Consider the following 21,884-nt stretch of genomic DNA (forward strand, 5'->3'; position numbering starts at 1 on the left):
TTCGACAAATCTAGTGCTAAGAACAAGCAAGTTGAGACAAAAAAGTTCCATACTACTAAAAGCTGCTGTTTGGTGCTGGAACGTCTACACGTCCTTTGCTTCTTACAATTAAGTTATATTCTGATTTATATCAAATAAGACAAATAACAATGCTTCACAGGGACTTTTTAAAAATATCGGTTAAGGTGGGCTAAAACATCAAGGGACGACTGAAGGCCGTGGAAAGTTGGGCTATGCTTACATCCGGGGTACATACGCCTGAGGCGACTGGATACTGGTGATACAGGTAAACTAAAACTTATTTCCTTAATGTTTTTGCGTTTCTTCGTGCTTTTTATAGAACGAACGTCCACAGTGCTAGAAAAACAATCGTTTCAAAAGTTATTACAACGAATACTGCGTATTTGAAGCCAGTAAGGAAAGCCGAGCACTTTTCCCCCCTTCTGAAGGTAAGAACATTGCCTGACCCATCTTACTCTTAAGTAGTTGTAGCTAAATTGTTCAAATGGAATACAAATATATGATAAAGTGTTACAGTTACTCAAACTAGAGTGAATATATCAACTGCGCATACGTTGTGATTTCTTCATTAATCCTAGCTGTCAGATGTAGAATTCAACTTTGTGAACTATGTCGGCCTACGTTGATGGCATAAAAATGCTTTCAGCCTGTTAAGAGTGTAGGAGATTGAAGGCAGAAAAAACGCTCATGCGTCACAGCCCGGCGAGGTCACTCACGCGCACGCATGTTTATCTAGTATACCATGAACGCGCCCCCTGCCTGTGGAAGGTGAGCGCGAGCGTGCGGAGGAGAGGGCTCGAGCACACGACCGCCTGGATCGATCGGATTAAACTCGAATTGAGAGAAATTAGCACAAAGGAGTGAAGCAGAGTCGGCGAGGACCGCAACCTGAAACGCTGGCTGTACCAACAGAAAGTAGACATTCAGCCTTTATTATCACGTTTGAAGGAATTTCCAGGACGTACTGTTTGGAGTTAATTTGCGAGAAACCCAAACTGACCTGCGTTGAACAGGGTAAGTAGCTAGCAAGCTAATTGTCTTTATTTCGTGATGGTTTCTACTTCGTTGTATTGCAAGTACATTTGTTTATTAGCGTCATGTGGTTTTCGTGGCGTTTCAACCATTTATCTCCACTTTTTATTGTGAGAAAACTAATTTAAAGAGTTGTTCTAACTTGTTTTCAATGAAATCGGCACATATGAACAAAACGTGGAAGTTGATTTGTTTGGTAGTTTCATAAGAAACAAAGCTACAGGGTATCCGAAGGGGGGGGGGGTAGTGTAATACTTGAAAGGTCTTTAAAGTAAGTAGCTTGCTCACATGCTAGCATTAGCTGGTTTAGCTTGCCACCTTTTCGTTGGCTTCATTGTAATGAGCGAATCTGTCCCGATTAGTTGTAATGAAAAATCGGAGTGTTGGTAAAATAAGTAACACATTTGTCCCTATTTGGCAAGTGTACACATGAAACCGTGCTTAGAGGGGTTTCTTTTCGTTTTATCACTTAAACTTTTGTTTTCTAAAAGGGTGAAAAGCTGTGCCTTCGTTAGCAAGCTAATGTTATGTTCAACGAGACACGAGGTGGTTTGAATGTAGCTGTAGAGGTGAGTCACTGGCCGTGCTGAATGAGGGAGATCCCCGACCCCGTATCAACAACCCACGGTAAAACAGTTCTCCTTGTATATCAAACTTCTTTCAAGTGTTGAGTTAGTTGTTGCTTTGAGTTTATATCATAGCTACATCGTATAGGGAAATCGTTAAATGTATTTTTTTGGAATTGGTAATCGTTTTGAAACTAGCTACGTTCGTCCGGAGAAGGACAATATACGTGGGGAAGGTTGCGTGAGGCCAGATGGTCAATCCCTTGTTTTTCCTATAACTCTGGTTAAAATGCTCAGTTATGTCTTAAAATGTGTTTAAAGTGGTATTAAAATGACGGTTTCGTTTTCTTTTTGGAAAATGTGATGTATATTTTGTATTTAGCCGAGTGTAAAGTACGTTTCCGACTAAAACGTGCGCAGTGGTAATTAGCTGGTTGGAAGTGCCCTGTCGGTAATGTTGGAGAAGGGACGTCGTCCTCATGGTCTCACGCACAGATAACAGGATACAGCCAGCCAAAAGTTCTACATAGTCCAGGTTTTTTCACTGTATGCACATTTGTAAGACAACGTTTGTAATAAAACTTTGTTTTATAGAAAGCTCGTTCGGTCGCGGTTATTTAATATAGGACAAGTTTTTTAAAAAAGTTTCAGATTCTGCTCATATCGCGACGTTGTTTCAGATGTAGACGTAATGTCGTGTCTTTATTACTATACCTGAAAGCTAAATAAGGAACTATATAAAAAAAAACACCTGACTCCAGACAGATCGAGAGATATGAGACCTCGCGGTCTCAGCCTTATGCCGCCTTTGTATAAAGCTTACGAGTCGTACCTACGATTTAATTGTTTGTACTGGAATGATAAGTTTTTAAAACTTTATTTTAAGCAGCTCTGTTCCTAATCTGCCATATTAAACGAATAATCGTTTTAGACCTAGTAGTATCGTTGTTACTGCCACTCGCCCCCTGTGAAAGTCTTTAACCTAAGATGGCAGCTTTAATGTGTGTCGGTCCACTCAGTGAACAGATATGAAGCCTGTGCATGGCGGAGCAGATGTGAGGTCGCATTGTAGTAGCTTCGGGCTTTTTCTTCTCCTTTGCCTTTTGTGGTTACAGCGGCTTGTTCACTAGTTGCATCGGCTTGAAAAGTGTTACGAGGCAAGCGCAGGTTCCTCTTTTCTCCGGCGACAAAGTTTCTACAAAACTTGTTTTACCTGCACGTATTAATGTCGGTGCTCTCGACTGAGAGACACGGTTGTTCTAACGGATTCAACGTGGAAATAATTTTAGTAATTCGCAAAAACAATGAACCGAGGTGAGGTGGTGGTCAACCCTCAGGCGTGAAGTTCAGAATTTCACCTGTAAGCGGAGCTTTTATCGAGACAATTTTATACTAGCATTCATTCGTCAGCCGGGTGATGATTTTAATCGTATTTGCTATAAGTGTTGGTTACAACCATTACAATATCTGATGTTTTGGTGATTAGGCTGCAAAGTGTGACCTTCATGGGCAGTTGTTTATAACACTGACTGCGAGATCTTGTCGCTGTTGCTTTTTACTTATTTAAGCTCTAGAACACAATTCTGAAAGCAGCAGCTATTTCAGAGGTGGAAGATTTAACCTAAATCCAGGTTTGCAGATGTTTGAAATTTGTTGCCACTTGTGCCTAACCTGTGCACAAGAAGCATGAAGTGCAGCCATCCAGTTTTGAAACCCCCAATAGAAATACAATACCAAACAACTATGAAGTATATTATTTCAGCGTTTAATTTGTTAGTTAATTGCTTGGTTTAAATGGGCACTTCCATATGTGGGCCTAAGAACACATGTGGTGCAAACTAAAATGATTATTCAAAAAGGTCTTCTAGACATAGATAATCAGCACAGATTTTCCAGGTAGTCAGATTGTGTGGTCCTGTGTGTAGATCCATACTGCATTCGGAGCTTGGGCTCTGTTTTGTGACTGCATTTTGGAATGTGGTTCTCAGAGGGTTCCATCTTGGCCTACACTGAGTACATCAGTGTGGGTAAATGGGTTGGGGGGGGGGGGGCATACTGGGGGGAATTTTAAGATTGAGATCGATCACTAGCGTGTGATCATGTAGGGGTGTGTTGGTGTCACCAGGCAGAAAGATGTTGATCAGAAAACAAAACCACAACTTGATGCTTTCACCATTATTCCTGTTTATTGTAGGTGCCTCCTTAGGATTAAAGGATGGCTGATTTCAGAGCAGGTGGGGAAATTGTGGTTGGTGTCAGCCATTTTAATTTGTTTGATGTGTAGTATGAACTCCACTGAAATCTTTCTACATGTGACTTGACAGGGACTGTCAGCTTGCTTCCTGCCTCTCATTTGTTTAATCTAATAATGAAAGGGATTTCTTTCTTTAGTGTGGTAACTTGTTCCAAGCTTTTTTCTTGTTTTGAATTTTCAACTTTTATATATTCATTTAAAAAAAAAACTTATTTAAAATTATTTAAGCGTTTATGTAATGTACATCATCTGGCTGTGTAATTGGGTCAAGATTAAAGTTGATGAACTGTTACTGTGGCGTGGCTTTGCCTTGCCCGCATTGTAACATGACCATAAATTTTGAATTAGAGGATTGACCAAGTATCTGATCCAGAAATGTACACTAGTTTGTTGGGTTTTTTTTTTTTTTTCATGAAACCAAACCCTGGGTGTATTGGTGATTTTTCTTGAATCTGTAGCCTTCCAGGAATGTGGGTCAAACACACTCCCACCCCCCAAAACCCCTTGGTATCAGGCTATGCTTCAAAGCTGGTATGTCGCGTTTGTGACATGCTTTCAGTCTACGTCAGGCAAGGCACCCTGTCGCGCGTGCACACACGCAGAGGCCCCTCCTCTCAGCCAAGGGTTAGCAGGAGGGTCTGTTGTACTGCAAAAACAAGCAGCCTTTTCTCCCCCCCCCCCCCCCCCCACCAAAAAAAAAAACACACACAAGATGGAGGATTTGGTTTTAGACCAGTCAGAGTGTATGGTTGTAATATTATGAGAGCCTTTCAGCTTTGTGTTAGGGACAGTATATGCCTAAAATCGTTGAATATGTTATTCTCCCATTTTGTTTCAAGTTGAAAAAGTATGTAAAAGGGCAATAGAAAATCAGGATAAAATCTGTGATTAGAGGCAACAATAGTTTTATAACGATGCCGAAATATATCACAGAACTACTGCAAGGTAGGCAAATTCCACTCAGAACACATCCAAACTGCTATTTTGCCATCATTCTTCTCAAAAGAAGCGCTCAGAGATGCCACTTTTTAAAATCAGTATATATTTGAACAAAAACAGTTTCTGTAACAGTGTTTACTGCTTGATGACCATTTCCTTATTTCCCCTCTCCATTTATTTCTTAATGCCTGCAACCTCTATTCATGCATCAGCTTGACCGCAGGCATGTCCTAATTCTAGAAGGGAGCTCTGCATGGTGTGTGAATGAACTAACTGTCCTCACGCCCCCAGGTAATTTCTCTGCCCCAGGCGACTATAGGCAGGCAAAAGGCCCTCGGGATGTGCAGGCCTAAGAAACCCATCTACCCTAAGGAAAAAGTTCAGACCAGTGGCTGGCCTCCAATCACACCTCCATGCCTGCAGAACATGGCATTGATAATGCTGTCATCTCCCTGTTTACTAGCCATTTTCTTGTTTTAGCCATTTATGACTTGTCTGAATGAGAAGTGCTATTATTGTTTTATTAGATGAAAAATAAAATAAACCCTGAAAACGGTGGTTATGTAATGGTTATGTAATTAAATGAGGTTATGTAAACAAACATATTGGCAGTCAGAATATTAAAACGCACCAATCACTATTTATCTAAACCAGGGCAATCTAGAATGTAAAGTTACAGTATTTGGAGGAAACCTCTTTGCTGCTGTTCTCAGTAGAATGTTTACTGATTCACACTGGCAAGACATCATGACAGGAAGTTAATCTGGGAAAACTTCCTCTGAATCCTTTCATTGCTACAGCATGATGCATGACTAGAGGGCCTGAGGTCTGTGGTAGCTCTGCATCAAAGCCCTGTTCCAATATCCACAAATCATCACAAATTAACGTTACTGAGACAGGGTTAGGTTTTTATTTAGCCTTTTATGTACACACCAGCACTGTGAAAAAGTGATCTTTACCCAGACAAAGCACTTCATTTTTTGCCCCATGTTCTCACTGTTCCTAGAGCAAGAGGGTGCAGTGGAGGCTTTGCTGGGCCAGTGGCACATCTTTGGTTGGTGAGGCAGCCTGGGTGACTCCAGGCCCTTGAAGTGAAGGTCAAAGCTCTTGCTCCCATCTCTTCTGCACTCCACTTAGATTCGTTTGCATAGTTTGCCTACATTTCATTTTTTAGGACAGTAAATGGTGCAGGGTCAACGAAACTGGCCACATCAATCCACAAAGTAAGCATGCTTTTGTCCTTCCCTTCTTACTCTCTTCCAAACTTGCATGTGCACGCTTGGCTATCGGTGAGTAACAGCTCTCACCTATTTAATGAGGAGGCCAAGCGTAAATCCAGCCGATCTACACACACAACCATGCAGCTCTGCCTCTACTACTGCCCCCCACCCCCATCCACTCCTTGCATCCTGTGTCACACTCATGCTGTCTTTTGTGCTGAGTTGCTCACCATAGATACACTCCCCCACCCCCACTGCCCAAGTATACAATGTGTTCTCTCTGTCTCTCCCTCTCTACCCCCTCCTCTCCCTCTTGCTCGCTCGCACACTCTCTCTCTCTGTCTGTCTCTCTCTCTGTCTGTCTCTCTGATATAAATTATGCCCAGCTGCACAAGCTGACTCTTGTGGGGGTTGCTAGAGAGCAGAGAGAAATAAAAGAGCGTGTTGCTGGTGTCTGTTGGTTGCGACGACCCTGTTATGAGTGGCGAGCTGTTTCGCTCCCCCTCCTTCTCTGTTTCCACGATGCACCTTCTGTCAGCAAAGATCAAACCAAAGGCTGGGAGCAGAACCACAGGTGGTCCCGGACGCTGTGCTCTCCTAACAGTGTTTTAAAACACTCTCTGAAATGGGAAAATTGTGGAGCCAGGATTGGTTAATCAGTGACTCTAGTTGCAGAGTGCATTAAAGAGGTAGGCAGTGTTAATGACTGCAATCACACACTTGGTGGGCCATTCCTCAGACTCTTCCTTATTTGTCATTTTAAAAACAAATATGACTTATTTATTTTGTTGTTTTTTTGGCAGGATCATTGTTTGGATCTAGCTCTTACAGTTTTAGGCTATAGCTGTGTGTTTTGACAAACAGGGTTGGCTTCCAGAACTGCGGTTGAAGTTATAGGCATGTGGCACAGGCAGTGACCAGCGGGTGCTCCAGTGGTCTCAGCCGTGGATCTTCACACATTTTATTTTACAGACCCTGTTGATTATGTGGATTTGAGTATGGAACTGAATTGCTTGCTTTTTTCCTTTCAACTGGAAACTGTACCTAAAAGGAAGGTGTGAAGATTTAAAATGATGATTAAATATTTGGAGGGTTTTTTGTATAAATACTATTATAATTGCGAGCATACATTTTCATTTTCTATTGTACTATTGTAATATGTAATCCATTCAGTTTTACTGTCTTGATTTTATTCATTTGGTGCCAAAGTTGGCTGGCAGAACTTAACAAATCTAAGGATGTGGTCCTTGAGCCATTTCACTCCAGGCTGCTAAACATAAATGAAAGCTTAAAGGGTTGCATTTGGCATGATCTCATTTGCATGCATAATTCTAAATAGCCCCTATTTGTTTTTCTTTACCGTGGGCATGTCCCAGTGCAGTGTTCCTTTAAGCGCTGCACAGGTGCGGCTCAGGGCAGCTTGTTCAAGAAACCCATGTGACTCACCGATTATCTGCAGCGTCTGGGACGATTGCCCTCATCACATGTTCTGTAGGTTTTATAAGTTCTTAAGCAGAAGATCCAATTTGAATTTGCACCTCAGGTCCACAAGACATTTCTTACTGTGATCGTTTGTTGTTGGTCAGGCCATATACAGGCTGTGAATTCTGTTTGTAGGTATTTATTTTCTTGTCGGCCCTGCAGCGGCAGACTGCAAAAAAAACAACAACAAACAAACAAAAAAAAAGGCCTAAGCTGGATTTAATGCAGAAGCAGGCTGATTCACATGTGTTGCCAATCAGGTTTGTCAGTTGTAATGTAGCTTTATTCCATGATTTACGGATGACCATTTTTTAAGTCGTCATGGTTTCAGTGATGTTATCTGGTGAATCACTGTGACCGCAGCAGTACAGGCGCTCCTAGAAATGGATGCTGTTAAGCGCTCACTGCTGTCTGTGCGATTTCCCCCCCCCCCCGAGAACACCCCCGGGTCATTGGGTCATTTTAAATGCTTTTCCGAGGGGGCAGAATAATACGGTGATTAACGTTTGAGTTCACTGCCGTGCAGCATGGTAGCTTTTGAGCCTGTGGTTGGCCTGCGAAACCCGCAGCGAAGGTGTACAGATCGGTCTGCATTCAACCTCCAAAAGAACAAGAAAATGTAGGCAACTTCCTTTGCACCGGTGAACGTGACAAGTTTCCAACTCTGCTGGTCTCACAAGGAGATACAACAGCATTTATAAGGACCTAAATGACTCCTTTAAATTTGAATATAGGACGGTGGGTTCACAGAAATTGTATACTTATCAAGCTCATGTTCAACTGGAGATGTTGAAATGCAGAAATGGAGGATGGCAAAGAGATGGCCATTTCCAGCTTCATGATGTCCACAGCAAATGCCTGCTGTTGACTGTTTTTTGCTCTGGTCACTTCAGTTGGGGTAGTTTTTCTTGCCAATATGTGGCCACTGCTCTGTGTGTGAGGGAATGAATTAATGAGAAATGAGTGGAGGTATAAGTGTGTGTGTGTGTGTGTGTGTGTGTGTGTGTGTGTGTGTGTGTGTGTTTGCTCTTCCCATGGATCTCCCTGTCTCAGGCCAAGCTCTGCCGCCTACACCCGGTGGCTATTGCGTGAGTAAGTGCTTGCGTCATGGCACTCCGACTGCGTGTGGCTGTGGTGTATGTTCCTGCTCTTCTCTTCCTCAGGGGCGTGGCCTGGCACGTGTTCCTGCTCTTCTCACTCTCAGGGGCGTGGCCTGGGGAGGCAGGGGGTGCAGCTCTGGCACCCTGCCACAGCTGCCACTCTCCGCAAGGAATTAGTTGAACGGGTCAGCCCCACCGGCTTAGACATCAACTCTCATCAGAGAGATTCACATTTTATCCTGGCTCTGGGACCTTTCCCCCCCATGTGTGGGTGAGGGTCTGTGCAGGTGTGCGAGCGCAACTGGGTGGGTGTGTGTGTGCGCACGCGGGTATGTGTGTGCAGTTGTCACAGCAGCAACAGTATCTTGTGAATGGGCTATGATTTATGGTTGTGGTGTTGAGAATGACAGGGGTAACTCCTCTTCCTCCTTTAAAGCCGAGATGTGGTAAGCGTTACTCTCAGGCCACAGGCTTGCTTTCCACAACCCAAACCCCCCCCCACCTTTCACATTATAGCTGCTCATCCCAGTCACCCTGTGTCCTCTCCCCTGCAGCTTCTGCACCTGGGCTGCAGTAAGAGTTTTATTGACTTTCATTTGGATAAGTCCAAAAGATTCTGTGCTTAGTGTGCTTTTCTTTTTTTTTTACAGCTTAGTTTACGAGTTTGATGGACCAGTTTGATCACGTGCTGGAGTTGGTCATCCATAGTTTTCATAATGTATTGTGTATTGTGCAACTGTTGTGGGTGATGGTGTGTGGGTTTTTTTTTTTTTTTTTTTTTTTTTTTTTTTTTTTTTTTTTTTTCTTTTTTAGCAAGGTGTTGTCTGATGTTGCTTTACAGGAAGTCCTGACATCTGTCATGATCCTCATTATGGATAGGAAGTTCTCAGCCCTCCTTTGTCAGCCCCCATGATCTGTGGCAGGAAGGCTTGATGTAAGATAGGGTGAGGTGTTATTTTCTCAGGTCAGTTTCTGATGTCCATAGAAATGGCATGTAGTTCCGTATCTTTTAAAAATATTTAAAAATATTTTCATTTTACTTCCACCCCCTTATATGGCTAGTTGGTGGTGTAAATCTGGCTGAGTGATGTAGGTTTTCAGCAGAGAAGGAGGAGCAGGAGAGAACTGGAGAAAAAGGGGGAAATGGGGGTTGGGTGAGTGAGGCCAAATGAACAGAGAGGAGGAGCCCTGACGTGTGTGTGTGTGTGTGTGTGTGTGTGTGTGTGTGTGTGTGTGTGTGTGTGTGTGTGTGTGTGTGTGTGTGTGTGTGTGTGTGTGTGTGTGTGTGTGTGTGTGTGTGTGTGTGTGTGTGTGTGTGAGAGAGGGGGGGGGGTGTGCATTCCTTGCCCGCCCTGCTCTCCACATGCGCATTCTAAGCTTAACACACACAAAAGTAGTTGTGGTTGACTTGAACATCCAGTCCTCGTGCAGAATACTTGTCCCCACCCCCCACCACCAACGCCATGCCTGGTTTATCTCGCAGCTACATAATTCCCACTGCTCATCTGATTACATGGTACAGGGGAAGACCAGGTTAGGGACGCGCACACGTGTGCATGCTCACTCCTAAGACACGAGCACCCAGTTGTGGTTGTAAACACGCATGGCTGTAGGGAGCAGGCTGTGGCCGGTTGGGAGGCTGTGATCCAGCAGGTGGGAGGCCTGCTTGTGTTCCCACATCTGCCGTCCTGGCTTGGCAGCTGCTCTGGTGGAACTACTGCTGCTGCAGCTCCTTCACTCCCCAGCCCTTTTGTTCTTTCCCGACCAACAACGAATTGTAAAGAATGAATGAATTTAGGCTCTGTGCCTGAGTGTTCTGCGTGTGTGTGTTTGTCTGTTAGTCCTTTTGTTTGGCAGCAAAAGGAGAAGAGTGGGGGTAGGGATTATAGATTGGGTGAGAGTCAGTTACAACTGACCTAACTGAGGGGCAGTTGGGGTGTGGGTTTATTTTAAAAATAAATAAATAAAAATTTAAAGCCTGGGAAACACAACTACTGTGATTCATTGGCAGAAGATGTAATGAAGTCCAGTTTGAAATGGACCAAATAGAGAGGCTGCTTGGTCTCATCTAGAACTATTTGTACTAACCCATGCTTGCACTCTCTCTCCGTGTGTGTGTCCCTCCATTCCTCTCGTCTTTCCCTCCCCTTCTCTCTCTCTAGGTCCTGTTACCTGCCTTCGCCTGACGCTGCGTTCTCTGAGAGAATTAAGGAAATATGGAGTGACATGCTGCAGATTAGTTAGCGGATTAGCAGCCTTGAGGACATCCACCTCTGCGTGAGCGCACGTTCCCTGTCCTGCGTCTGAAGCCCTGTCGCTCAGTCAGACTGGCGAGCAGCCATGTCCGACCAGGGCATGATGAGCCTCTTTGGGGATGAAGGGAACCTGTTCTCCGACGGGCTCGAAGGTCTGGGGGACTGCGGCTACCCCCAAGGCCAGGCAAATACTATGGGCCAACAGATGACCCACGAGCACCAAGGTTATGGGCAGCTCCCCTCTTCTCTCCACCTCTCAACCCCCACAGTGCCCGGCCAGCCAAAACTTGGCCACCACTACGACCACTTTGGTCAGTATGAACAGCACAAGATGCATCCGATGGACCAGCAAGGGGGCCGCATGATGGGTAATGGCCCGGTCAACGGTATGTCTTCCCCTCACTCTCGGTACCACGGAGCCCCTGTGGCACACAGTGGAGGACCCGGATCTGGTGGGGCGCACCATGTCTACCCAGGGGCGGCGGGAGACAGCCGAGGCCAGTCGTACCAGGATGGCAGTAGCGCCTGGGGCCCTCAGGCCATTCAGGTGCCCGAGCAGAGCCGACCCCCTTTTCAGCAGCAGCAGCCGGCCCAGCCACCCTCGCACCAGCAAGCGCATGGCCACCAGATGGCGCCCTACATGGGGCGCGGAGACTACGCCATGCAGGGCCACAACCAGACGCAGACTCCTCCTAGAATGAACCACTTCCCCCAGGGCATGCCTCAGGAGGCCAGCCGATTCATGGGCCACGTGGGCCTGGCGCAGAACGCCGGCATGGCAGCGCCAGCTATGCGCCACCCGGCCCAGGCCCCCCCGCAGCATCAGCAGCCCGGGCAGCAGTTCCTTCACCGGACACCGCAGGGCACCGTGCATCCGGACCCTGTAGCCGGCCACGGCTCACCATTCCCACAGAGCCCGTCGAGGCAGCAGCAACCACAGCCGCAGGTAATGGGTGGAAGAGCCCACCAAAACATGAGCTTTAGCATGAACAACCAGCCAGTCTCTAGCAACACTGTAAACAGCTCAGGGCAGTACCCTCCCTATCCTCAGTATGGCAACCTAAATCAGGGATTGGCCAACACTTCAGGGATGAGTCCCAACATGAGCCTTACTACCACCACCAGCAGCAATGGCAACCCCAGTGGCCCCGTGGCCCAGGTGCAGCGTTACACAGGGCCCGGGGGGCCCCAGCGATACCCCGCGCCTGGCCCCCAGCAGGGAGCAATGCACCAGCAGCCCCTCCACGTCAACCAAATGCCCCCCCAGCCTATGCACGCAGCACAGAACCAGCCCCCAGCCCAGCCTAAAATGCAGCAGCATCTCGCCCCTCCACCTCAGGGATCATATGGCTCGCCCCCTTCCATGTCACCCATGAGGAACCTAGGCACACCCACGGGTACGCCTCCACCCCAGCAGGGCCGCCCGCCCAGTGCAGGCCTGGGGCCAGATGCAAGTGGCTATCCTGGAGTTCCGCTCCAACCCCAGGGTGCCATGGCCCACCCGCAGAGGGGCCCCGGGCCCATGAACCCAGCCCAGCAGCTTCCCCACCCCCAGCAGCTCCCACATACCCAGCACCCTAACCCCACACAGATGTATGCAGCTTTGTCTCCCAACCAGAGGGCCACGGGTGCTCAGGGAAGGCCTCCGTCAGGGCCCGGCACCAACCCGGCCGATGGGCAGGCCCCGCAGGAGCAGCGGTTGCTCCCTCAGCAAGCACCACGGCCTGGGCAGCAGCTGCAGGCGCCCTCATTGCCTTTCCAGCTGCAGCAGGTGCGTGCCCCTTCAGCCCTGCCAGTCTCACAGGCACACCTGGCAGTGCACCACCAGGGTTCCCCGCCGCCACAACCCGCAAGCTGGCCCCCAACACACCAGTCACCTCCACCCAGCCACCAAGTGCCTCACATGCAGGTGAGTAGAATGGGTAAAGTTCCATGAGGGGGTGTGGTTTGGGTTGGGGGGAGTGGGAGGTGTTTGTGTGGGTGTGTGACTTTTGGAAAGTCCTTTTTGTGCAAGTGGGTTTTGGAATATGTGTTTGAGGGTTCATCTTCCACAGACAAGTGTTGCCACTGCGGGTGCATGGGTGTGTGGGGAAATGGATTTTTACAGCTGTTTATTTCCTCTTCGTGCATATCCTGGCCCTCCCCGAGACACAGGCGCCACTGCACTAATCTCTCCCCTCCCCCTCCTGAAGGGGAAATGCTCCCTTCCTGCTCTCTCTAAGCATCTCTCTCCTCCCCTCGTCTGAACTCCTTCCGCTTGTGCTTGCTCTCTTCCTCTCTTTCCTGCTGTCATGCTCTCATTTTTTTTTCTCTTTCTCTAACCTCTGTCTCTCTGCGTCTGTCTCAGAGGACTCATGCATGAGTTAATAGCGTTCAGCAGGATGTGTCCTGTTGGGATGTTGGAGGAGGGGCCAATGGGGAAGGGAGGTTAGCAGCTCAATAGCTCTGTGTGGGTCACATGCTGCCAATGCCATTAGCTTGTTTTGCACTGAAAGCCTCTTTCTCTGGTGACCCATTCGCACACAAAGGGCAGTCCTGGTGTACCACTCCTATCCAGCATATAGGGTTTTTTTATTTGGTGGGGAGGGGTGGGTGGGTGTCTGTGTCTTCTTTCTCACAATTGCACCACCATTCAGACCCGATGCCCATTTGCCTAGTGGGTCAAGTTGCCTAGTGGGTTGCCCAATTGCCTGGTGTGGTGGGGTTTGGGGGGAGGGGTGGTGGTGGGTTTTTGTTTTTAGTTTTTGTTGTTGGTTTTTCTCCCCCTTCCAGCTTCCTGATAGTAAACTTTGGTGGATGACATCTAAAATGTCAATGTAATTTGTCTTAAAACACAACCTAGATGTAGGGCAGTATTCATTGCTTCAGTGCATCTCAGTCTCTGGCTTTGGGCTAAAAAGCCATCATTCCTTTTGTCTGGATCTCAAAATGTGCCTGAAGGTATTGGATCAGCCTCCCTCCTCCTTCTGTCTCCAGTGTGTGCTAGATTTAATAGTCACCTTCAGGCCAGCTGTGGCAGTGTTTAATTATTGAGGTTAGGTTGTCTCGTTGCAGTGTTTCTGCACCTTTAGGCAAATATTTGGTTAGGGATATGTGCACTACTCGTGTCCAATACAGGTTGGGTTGTGTTCTCAGGACTGTAGAATACAGCCTTATTACAGCTGCTCCCCAGTACAGTAGTAAGCCAGGATGGGTTTAGTAGGCTCTATGTTCACATTCAGCAAAGGTCTAGAGACTCTAACTGCTGTAATAATAATTCATTTAAAAAATTTAGCATGGCTGGTCATGCACCTTTCTAACTAGCTGACTACCTGTTCTCAGAACCATTACAATATTTGCATTAGGAGGGTCTTTTTAAATTATCAAATGATTTGAAAACTTTTGCTATTTGATCAAAAGAAGATTGCATTGTCTTTTAAGCCAAACCATGGTCCTCTAGCCAAGAGTATACCTAGAACCCACAGGGAAACACCACACACCACTTTTAAATGCTTCTATTAGAATGTCGGTGGTCCTCACAGACTTTCTAATGAGAGATAAATGAGCAGCCCCCAGTCTACTGGAACAGACTCTCCATTGTGGCTTCTGCGGCACCATTTAAATGGGTACCAAGCGCAACTGTTCACAGCCACACGTGGCCTCGTTATTTATGGAAAACAGTGGTAGTACACAAGTTACGGCCCAGCCGTGGTGTATGGAGGCGATGGCGCTTGAGGGATGAGTTTCACACTTTAAGTTTGTCCATGCTGTTTAGACGACACTGGGTTGTCCGCTTATCAGTCCCAGTTTTCCCACCCCTAAACCAGTGTCCTTGGAACTGTAGGGCCACACTGCTGCACATGTTTACTGGTTTTCTTGCATATCTCGTGAGGTGTGGTGGGTTATATAGAATTGTACTATGAACCATCAATACTGGGTTTGATTGACAGTGCTGTAATTAAGTAGCACTCTTGAACTGTTGAAAACCAGGGATTCTGTACAAAATGTGTTCTGAATTACATTCATTAAATACACAGCATTCAAATGGGAGGTTGCAAATATTGTGTAGATGTTCTCTTGGTGGTGTGCTTTTGGTATAAATTGCCAGAATATGTTCTAGGACTCCCTTTTCTTTTTGACATGATGAGTTGGTTTGAACTAGCTTACGGTGCCCTATAAATAAGGATCCCATTTAGATTTGCTCTTTGTTGGAGTCAAGCTGAAGTTCAAGCCATGAATCTTTAAGATGGCGTTTAGATGGGGTTTGGCCTGGTGCGCCTGAGCCAAGTTTTGTCAGATGAATTGGGTGTTAGCTCATCTCCAGTTCTCACAGTGTAACCCCTCATATATATATATATATAATATGTCGTCGCCTGCCCCCAGCCCCCAAATTTTAAAAAATCTCCACTGTGAAGCAGCAGCACAGAGCTCCTTCAGGGAGTATTTAGCTCTCAGAGTGAGCACTTTGCCTGCCAGATTAACTGACACGTCAGTCTCTCCCAGGGAGAGATGAAACTTTATATCATGCATATCGCATTCTGGTCTGCGGCTGTCAAATTAAAAATGCAGAGAGCGCATGCGGAGGGCCTATTGTCATTCATGCAATTGATTATTGGGCAGGCTTGGCAAGAGACGAGACATTTATCCGTTAAAGCAGCAGCAGGGTAGGCACCGAGCTTCCCCCGCCCTCGCCGCTCTGATGACCGTCGCTGGACTGGGTGTTGGGTGTTTTGGGTGACCTTGTGGTCGTTTGGCATGCACAATGCACACTCTTCATCCTCCTCTGTACATTACAGGAAATTTGCATCTAACCGCCCTACTAGAGTGGTGTGGTTTTTGAGAGACTTATCTTAAAGTGCAGTGCATGCCATGCAGTAAAACATCACAGAGCAGGGCTGAAGCGGCCTTTTTGAAGTCTATTCTCAGAATCATCCGCCTCCCGATGTATTTAACAACAAAAAAAAAAAAACCCAATAAAACCTGCATCCCAAATGGTTTTCACATGGGTGGGGGGTTGTTCAATGCTTGCCAGAGTTGTGGCATATTGCAGTAAATTTTGCTGATGTCTATAAATGCCTGTCTCCTTCCCCCTCTTCTCCTTCTCTTTTTAAAGTATAGATATAATTTATTATTGCCATAATGTCTCAGTCCCATCTGCTGTTGGGACTCTGGGCAGCTGGACACCCTGTGCAGATGCCCATGTGTTTTCCTGTCACACACTCTGCTGCTACTGGAGAAGGGAGTGTGTGTTGCCGCCACTTCTGGGAAAGGCAGAGCTGGATAGGGGGTTGCTAGAGTTGTTTCTGCAGGAAGATGGAGAGAGCCAGTACTCTGGGGGAGCACACTGGGGCAGCCTGGGGAATACTGCATGCTGCATACGCTGATGTCAGCAGGGGGGAGGGTGAGAGGAGGATTTGGGGCAGCGGGGCTTGAGGACAGAATAAAATGTAGAGACTTCTAATCTCTTATCTAGGATTTTATACATTGCCGCACAGGTTGTCAAAAAGTCCATTTGAAACCAAGTTGTCCCCTCTTATTTTTTTGGTGGGGGCTTGGTAATTACAAACAGAAAAGACATCTCCTCTCATTTGTACTGCGCTAACTGAGATGTTCCTGTCCCGCTTGGCAGCATTCCCCATCGGACCCCTCTTCAGAAATGACTGCGTCCAGCAGGGCATCCATCCCAGGCCCCAGCTGTGACGTGCAGCACACGGGAAGCGAACAGAAGCCAAAAAAGAAGAAGAAAAAGAAAGCCAAGGTGAGCGAGGACCCGGATGTCAAGGACGAGGACAGTAAACTGGATGCCTGCAGAGGCGGTTGCTTCACAACTGGTGGGGACTCTGTGTTGAGTCTCTCCAACCAGTCTTCTCTCACCAAGAAGAGCAAAAAGAAACCAAAGGAGAATGCAGCCAAGGAACCGAAGGAGCCCAAGACTCCCAAAATGCCGAAAACGCCCAAGACACCCAAAGAACCCAAGGAGCCTAAAGAGAAGAAGGCCAAGGCCACCACTCCTAAGGCGAAGAGCTCCAAAAAGCCCAGGTAGGCAAAGAATGTTCTTACTGTGAAAACATTGTTGAGGTTGTCTGCTATTAGATTAATAATGGCTTGGGACCATAACCTGTGCTTTTAGGTGGGGTTCAGCATAAATGGTAATACCCTTTGAAGCTTTGTTTTTTGTTTTTGTTGTTGTTGTTGTTTTAAATATAAAGTGAACTGGGACAAACATTCTGGTTTTTGTTTGGAGAGGGAGGGTGGGGGTGGTTTCCTCCCCCGCCCACTGTCTTTCAGCATCTAGTTCAATGGATGTGCCGTTGGACATGTGATTCTGTGGTTCGCGGAACTGTAGTTATGTTTTCTAGGTAGTCTGGTACCCTGTGATGCCATTGGTGCCAAGTCTGTCCCCAGCCAACTGGGTAAACCCATGCATTAATAGGCTAATTCATGTTTTTCATGTTTGTGGCAACAACCCAGCCCACTCCCCTTTATGCACTATGTTGACATGGTATTGGGACGCCTATGCATTACACTTACAGGATCTTTTGAGACATCCTTTTCTACAACGTTTGAGTGTGTCTGTGGGAATTTTTTTTTTCCCATTCATCCAGAAATGCATTGGATAGTTCAGACAATTGCAACTTCCTCGCAATTTCTGTTCTAGTTCATCCCAAAGGTGTTCAGTGGGGTTGAGATCAGGGCTCTGTGCAGGCCTGTCAAGTTATTTCACACCAGACTTACCCAACCATGCCTTTATGGATCATGCTTTGTGCACTCTGGCATGGTCATGCTGGGACAGAAATAAGCCTTCCCTAAACTTCCTACAAAGTTGAATGTGTACAATTCTTCACAATGTCTAGGAATGCTGAAGATTTCCCTTCACTGGAACTAATGGGCTTAAGGAAACACTTGGAAAAACAATCTGCATTATCCCTCTCCCATCAAACGTTACAGTTGGCACAATGCAGGCAGGCGTGTAACGTTCTCCTGGCGTTTGCCAAGCCCAGACTCATCCATCAGACTGCCATATTCAGAAGTGTGATTCGTCACTCCACAGAACACGTTTCCACTGCTCTAGAGTCCAGTGGCAGCATGCTTTGCACCACTCCATCTGACGCTTGGCATTGTGCTTTGCAATGTAAGTCTTGCATGCAGCTGCTCGGCAATGGAAACCCATGTCATGAAGCTCCCAGCGCACAGATTTTGTGCTGATGTTATTGCCAAAGGAGCTTTGGAACTGTAGTTACTGAGTCAGCAGAGCATTGGTGACTTTTATGCACTATGCATCTCAGCACTTGGCGAGCCCACTTCGTAACTTGTCGTGGTCTCCCACTTTATGGCTGAGTTGCTGTGGCTCCTAAACGCTTCCACTTTTCACTCACAGTTGATTGTGGAATATCTAGGAAGGAACTGACTTGTTGCAATGGTGGCAACCTATTACAGTACCACTCTTGAGTTCAGTGTGTTCGTTAGATCAACTGCCATTCTTTCATGAGGGCTTGTATAGTCAGACTGCATTGCTTGATGCTTTATTTAATACCCATGTCAATGGGACTGAATGAAACACCTGGATTCAATGATTACGAGGTGTCCCAATACATTTTTTCTATATTGTCTATATTTTGGTTACAAAGTCTGACCTCACTGCACTGCTACCTAGCTAAAGGAAAACTAGGATTACTTCAAATAATGAACACAGTCCAGTAGCTATCATAAAACGTGACCTCGTGTAAGGAGAACTTAAATAATCCATATCATTATATCCAACAAAAACGTGTCCCATCCTTCACACCCATCATGCACTCATTTGTGTGTACCACGTGCTGTCATCTGCATGTGCTGCCAGGAGGTTAAAGCTCAGCCTGGGACATTTTCAGTCTTGCCACCTTCTCTGGGTGTGCACCACAGCCAGCATACTGACACTGGTCTGCATTAAGCCTCACCCTCATTTCCCCTGCCAAAGCATCTCTTCCAACACTTCCCCCAAACCAGAGATAACAACCTGCCATCAAGTGAATATGCATTAGCCGCTGAACTGAGCAGCCTTTTTTTTTTTTCTCCTCTGGAGTGCAGGCAGTAATATGAGCTTCCTGAGGAATGTCAGGAGGGCCCCCCCCCCCTTACCCGAGCCCCTCCCCTCTGAAGCACTGCCACTTCACTGCTTGCTTTCATCTAGAGGAAGAGGGCGGGGCCAAAGTCAGCGGTCGGCAGCGCCTCTGCAGCACACAGCCAGAGCAGGAGGTCATCTTAAGGGGGAGGGGTGTGTGTGTGTCTGTGAGAGAGGAGGGGGAGGTGCATTTCTCCATTCAAAATGGCACCTAATGGTAGTTAGTCCACCAAGCTGCGTCATTAATCATGCCAGCCTGGATTGGACCAGATCCGCTCTAGCGTTGGATGTTACGGTGGTTGAACCTCCAGGGGTGTGGTGGGGGTTATTTTTATTTTTTGGAGAGGGGTGGCCCCTGCACCCCACCCAAGCCCACAAAGTGGACTACTAGGATGGATTCCGCATAGCATGCCATACCATGTGATTATCCTTTGTTATTCAGTTTCACCCCCACCTGCCATTTTTTCAAATGCTACAAATACTTCCCTAGCTCCCTTATCAGCTTTCTCTTAACCTTTCCTAGGCTACTTGCATGTCCTAAAACAGGGGACACAGGAGGAGAGAGAACAAACAAGATTCAGAGGTGTTTTGATTTTCAAAGGCTTTTGACCTTGCTTTTGTTGTCTTTCTTAACCAGAGGGAAGGTACAGCTATAAATAGTCATTCTGCCTTGTATGGGACCACACCCAGGGGTTACACTTGAACGTGCACTGTTTGCACAGGTTTTGTTTTTGTATACGCAACCATCAAACACTTTGCGGACTCCTTCCGTGTGTGTGTGTGTGTGTGTGTGTGTGTGTGTGTGTGTGTGTGTGTGTGTCAGCTCCCCAGTGAGAAGTCTGAAGTGTTTTGCAATGCAAATACCCTTCTCTCATCCTCAATTCATTGGCAGGTTCCCAAGCAACTACAGCAAATCCCCCATTTTAGCACCAAAGCGTCTGCTGCTTCCCTCCTTTCTGACTGTCTGAACACCTGGCCAGCCCCACACGCAGCCATTGGCTCTTCAAGCCCTGCGATTTGATCTCACGCTGACGCAGAGACTCAGGTTATCTCATAAGTACATCCTGTACACTCAAAAGTAAACCACAACAGTGGTGGTTGCATAGGAAGTGTGGCTGTGTGCGCACGCGTGTGTAGTTTCTAGACTGCTGGCCCCACAAGCCTGTTTTTTGAGTCTCACTCCATGCCAGCATGGTTGGCTTATTAGTCCATAAACAAGTGCCAGTAGATCCTCTACTAGGATCTGGCCAAAGTGGAGATGGTGGGAGGTTCATGCGACATCATGCCTCAAAAGCAATGGAGAGATCAGGAGAGTAATACAGATTCCATGGCATGTAGACACCTCACCCACCAACCCACACTTTTTTTTTTTTTTAACTTTTTTTTTTTAACTTTTTTTCTTTCTTTGCTGTATAACTCATTGTTTGTAAGGCGTGCATCACCAGGGATTAGGAAGTTTCACCACTTGTGAAGAGTTGGTTTCCCTGCTTCAGAGATTAATCGGACCACCTCCTTCTCAAGAGCTGGGTTTTTGGCCCATAGATGAGTGGTGGCCTGCTAGTGCTAACGCACACATCGCACCCAGGCTGTGTGCGAGAGGGAGTGGGGCATGTTGTCCCCACTAAACTTCTGCCATCAAAGCCCTGTTACTCACAAGACAAAGAGCACCCCACCCCCAGGGCCCACAGTGTGCACATGAAAAGGCCTCTGGGTGAAGGCGCTTTGTTCATCAGTCTGTCGAAAGTTGGTTAAGTAGTCACCGCTGCGTCTACTTCTATCTGAGGAGATGGCAAATATAAAGCATTTTCTGTTTCTCTGCTGAGCAGCTTGCAGTAAATGGACGTGAGGGTGTGCGTGCATGCGCTCCTGCACATGTGCATGTCTGTCCAGCAATATGTTGAGGCCTGGGTCATAAATCTGCTGTGTCAATGATGAGTGATTCCACAACATGTATGACCTTGCACAGATAGTGTGATGCTGTTGCCACCTTTGGATTCTCCACATGGTCTTGGTGTGGTTTTCCTCCTATCCCACACTTGCGTACCCACACGCTTGACGCTGTCCTGTGGACACACTCACACTGGCTTTATACATGGTCCTTTATGTCCTCATTATCAAGTTTGCTCTTTCACCCTGTCTCTATTCCACTATTTTTCCTCATATCCCATATCTTTGTCACACATCCCAACTCACCCACGCACTTCCTTTTTCCATTTTTAGTCTCCTCCACTTGCTCTGATCCAGTGAAGCGTTTCCCATCCTTTAATTAAGTAATGTTTTGAGCAGTTTTGTTCCAACGCCCTGTTGATCCCAAATGATAACTGGATTACATTTAATTCTGCCTTGAGTTCAGCAAGTCTGTGTCTAGAAATTATCCAGTGCTTGGTCAGATGTTAATAGCTGCTTTTTTCTTTTGGACTTCTCTCATTCATTCTCTCTCGTTCTCTCTCTGTGTTAATGTCTTTGTTTGTGTATCTGTGTTTACATTTTCACTTGTGTGATGGTGACTGCAAAGGAGCTGAGGAGGCTAAACTGGGTGTGTGTGTGTGTGTGTGTGTGTGTGTGTGTAAGAGAGCAGCTGCTGTTAGAGGAGGCAAGGGGGGGGGGGTCGTCCAGTTGAGGATGAGTCATCTCACCGGCAACGGCAGGTGTCCCATTAACCCCCTGGCCCTCTCCTCCGTGTGCGCGTGCGCAAGAAGGAGCAGCGAGCTCCGTGTCCTGCTTCCACCCCTGCCTTCGCTCCTTCCTAATGCCAGTTACACCCTCAAGCTCTGCCTCTTTTACATATATATACACACACACACACACACACTCAGAGCGCAAGGTGCAGACCCTGGTGCTCTCAGTCCTGCTGCCTGGCTCCATGCACTGAGCTGGGAGCAGGTGCTGGGGGATGGGGGATATGCTGCTGAGCCTGTGTGCCTTCAGCAGAGAT

At 46.9% G+C, this 21,884-nt stretch overlaps 1 protein-coding gene across 4 annotated transcripts in view; it reads left to right on the plus strand.

Annotated features, from left to right (window-relative positions):
• Positions 1-799: 799 nt before the first annotated feature.
• chd7 (chromodomain helicase DNA binding protein 7) overlaps positions 800-21,884 on the plus strand; it is a 45,814-nt gene continuing 24,729 nt past the window's right edge. For 3 of the 4 annotated variants that reach the window (XM_035533957.1, XM_035533959.1, XM_035533960.1), the window contains exons 1-3: positions 800-1,035; positions 10,777-12,778; positions 16,478-16,887. In XM_035533957.1, coding sequence (XP_035389850.1) covers positions 10,955-12,778; positions 16,478-16,887 — 2,234 coding nt within the window. In that variant the 5' untranslated portion in view covers positions 800-1,035; positions 10,777-10,954. Of the gene's footprint in view, positions 1,036-1,593; positions 1,681-10,776; positions 12,779-16,477; positions 16,888-21,884 lie in introns of those variants that run through there. The other variant, XM_035533958.1, reaches the window with a different exon arrangement.

Source organism: Electrophorus electricus, chromosome 15 (genome assembly GCF_013358815.1).
Source record: "Electrophorus electricus isolate fEleEle1 chromosome 15, fEleEle1.pri, whole genome shotgun sequence".
Lineage (NCBI taxonomy): Eukaryota > Metazoa > Chordata > Actinopteri > Gymnotiformes > Gymnotidae > Electrophorus > Electrophorus electricus.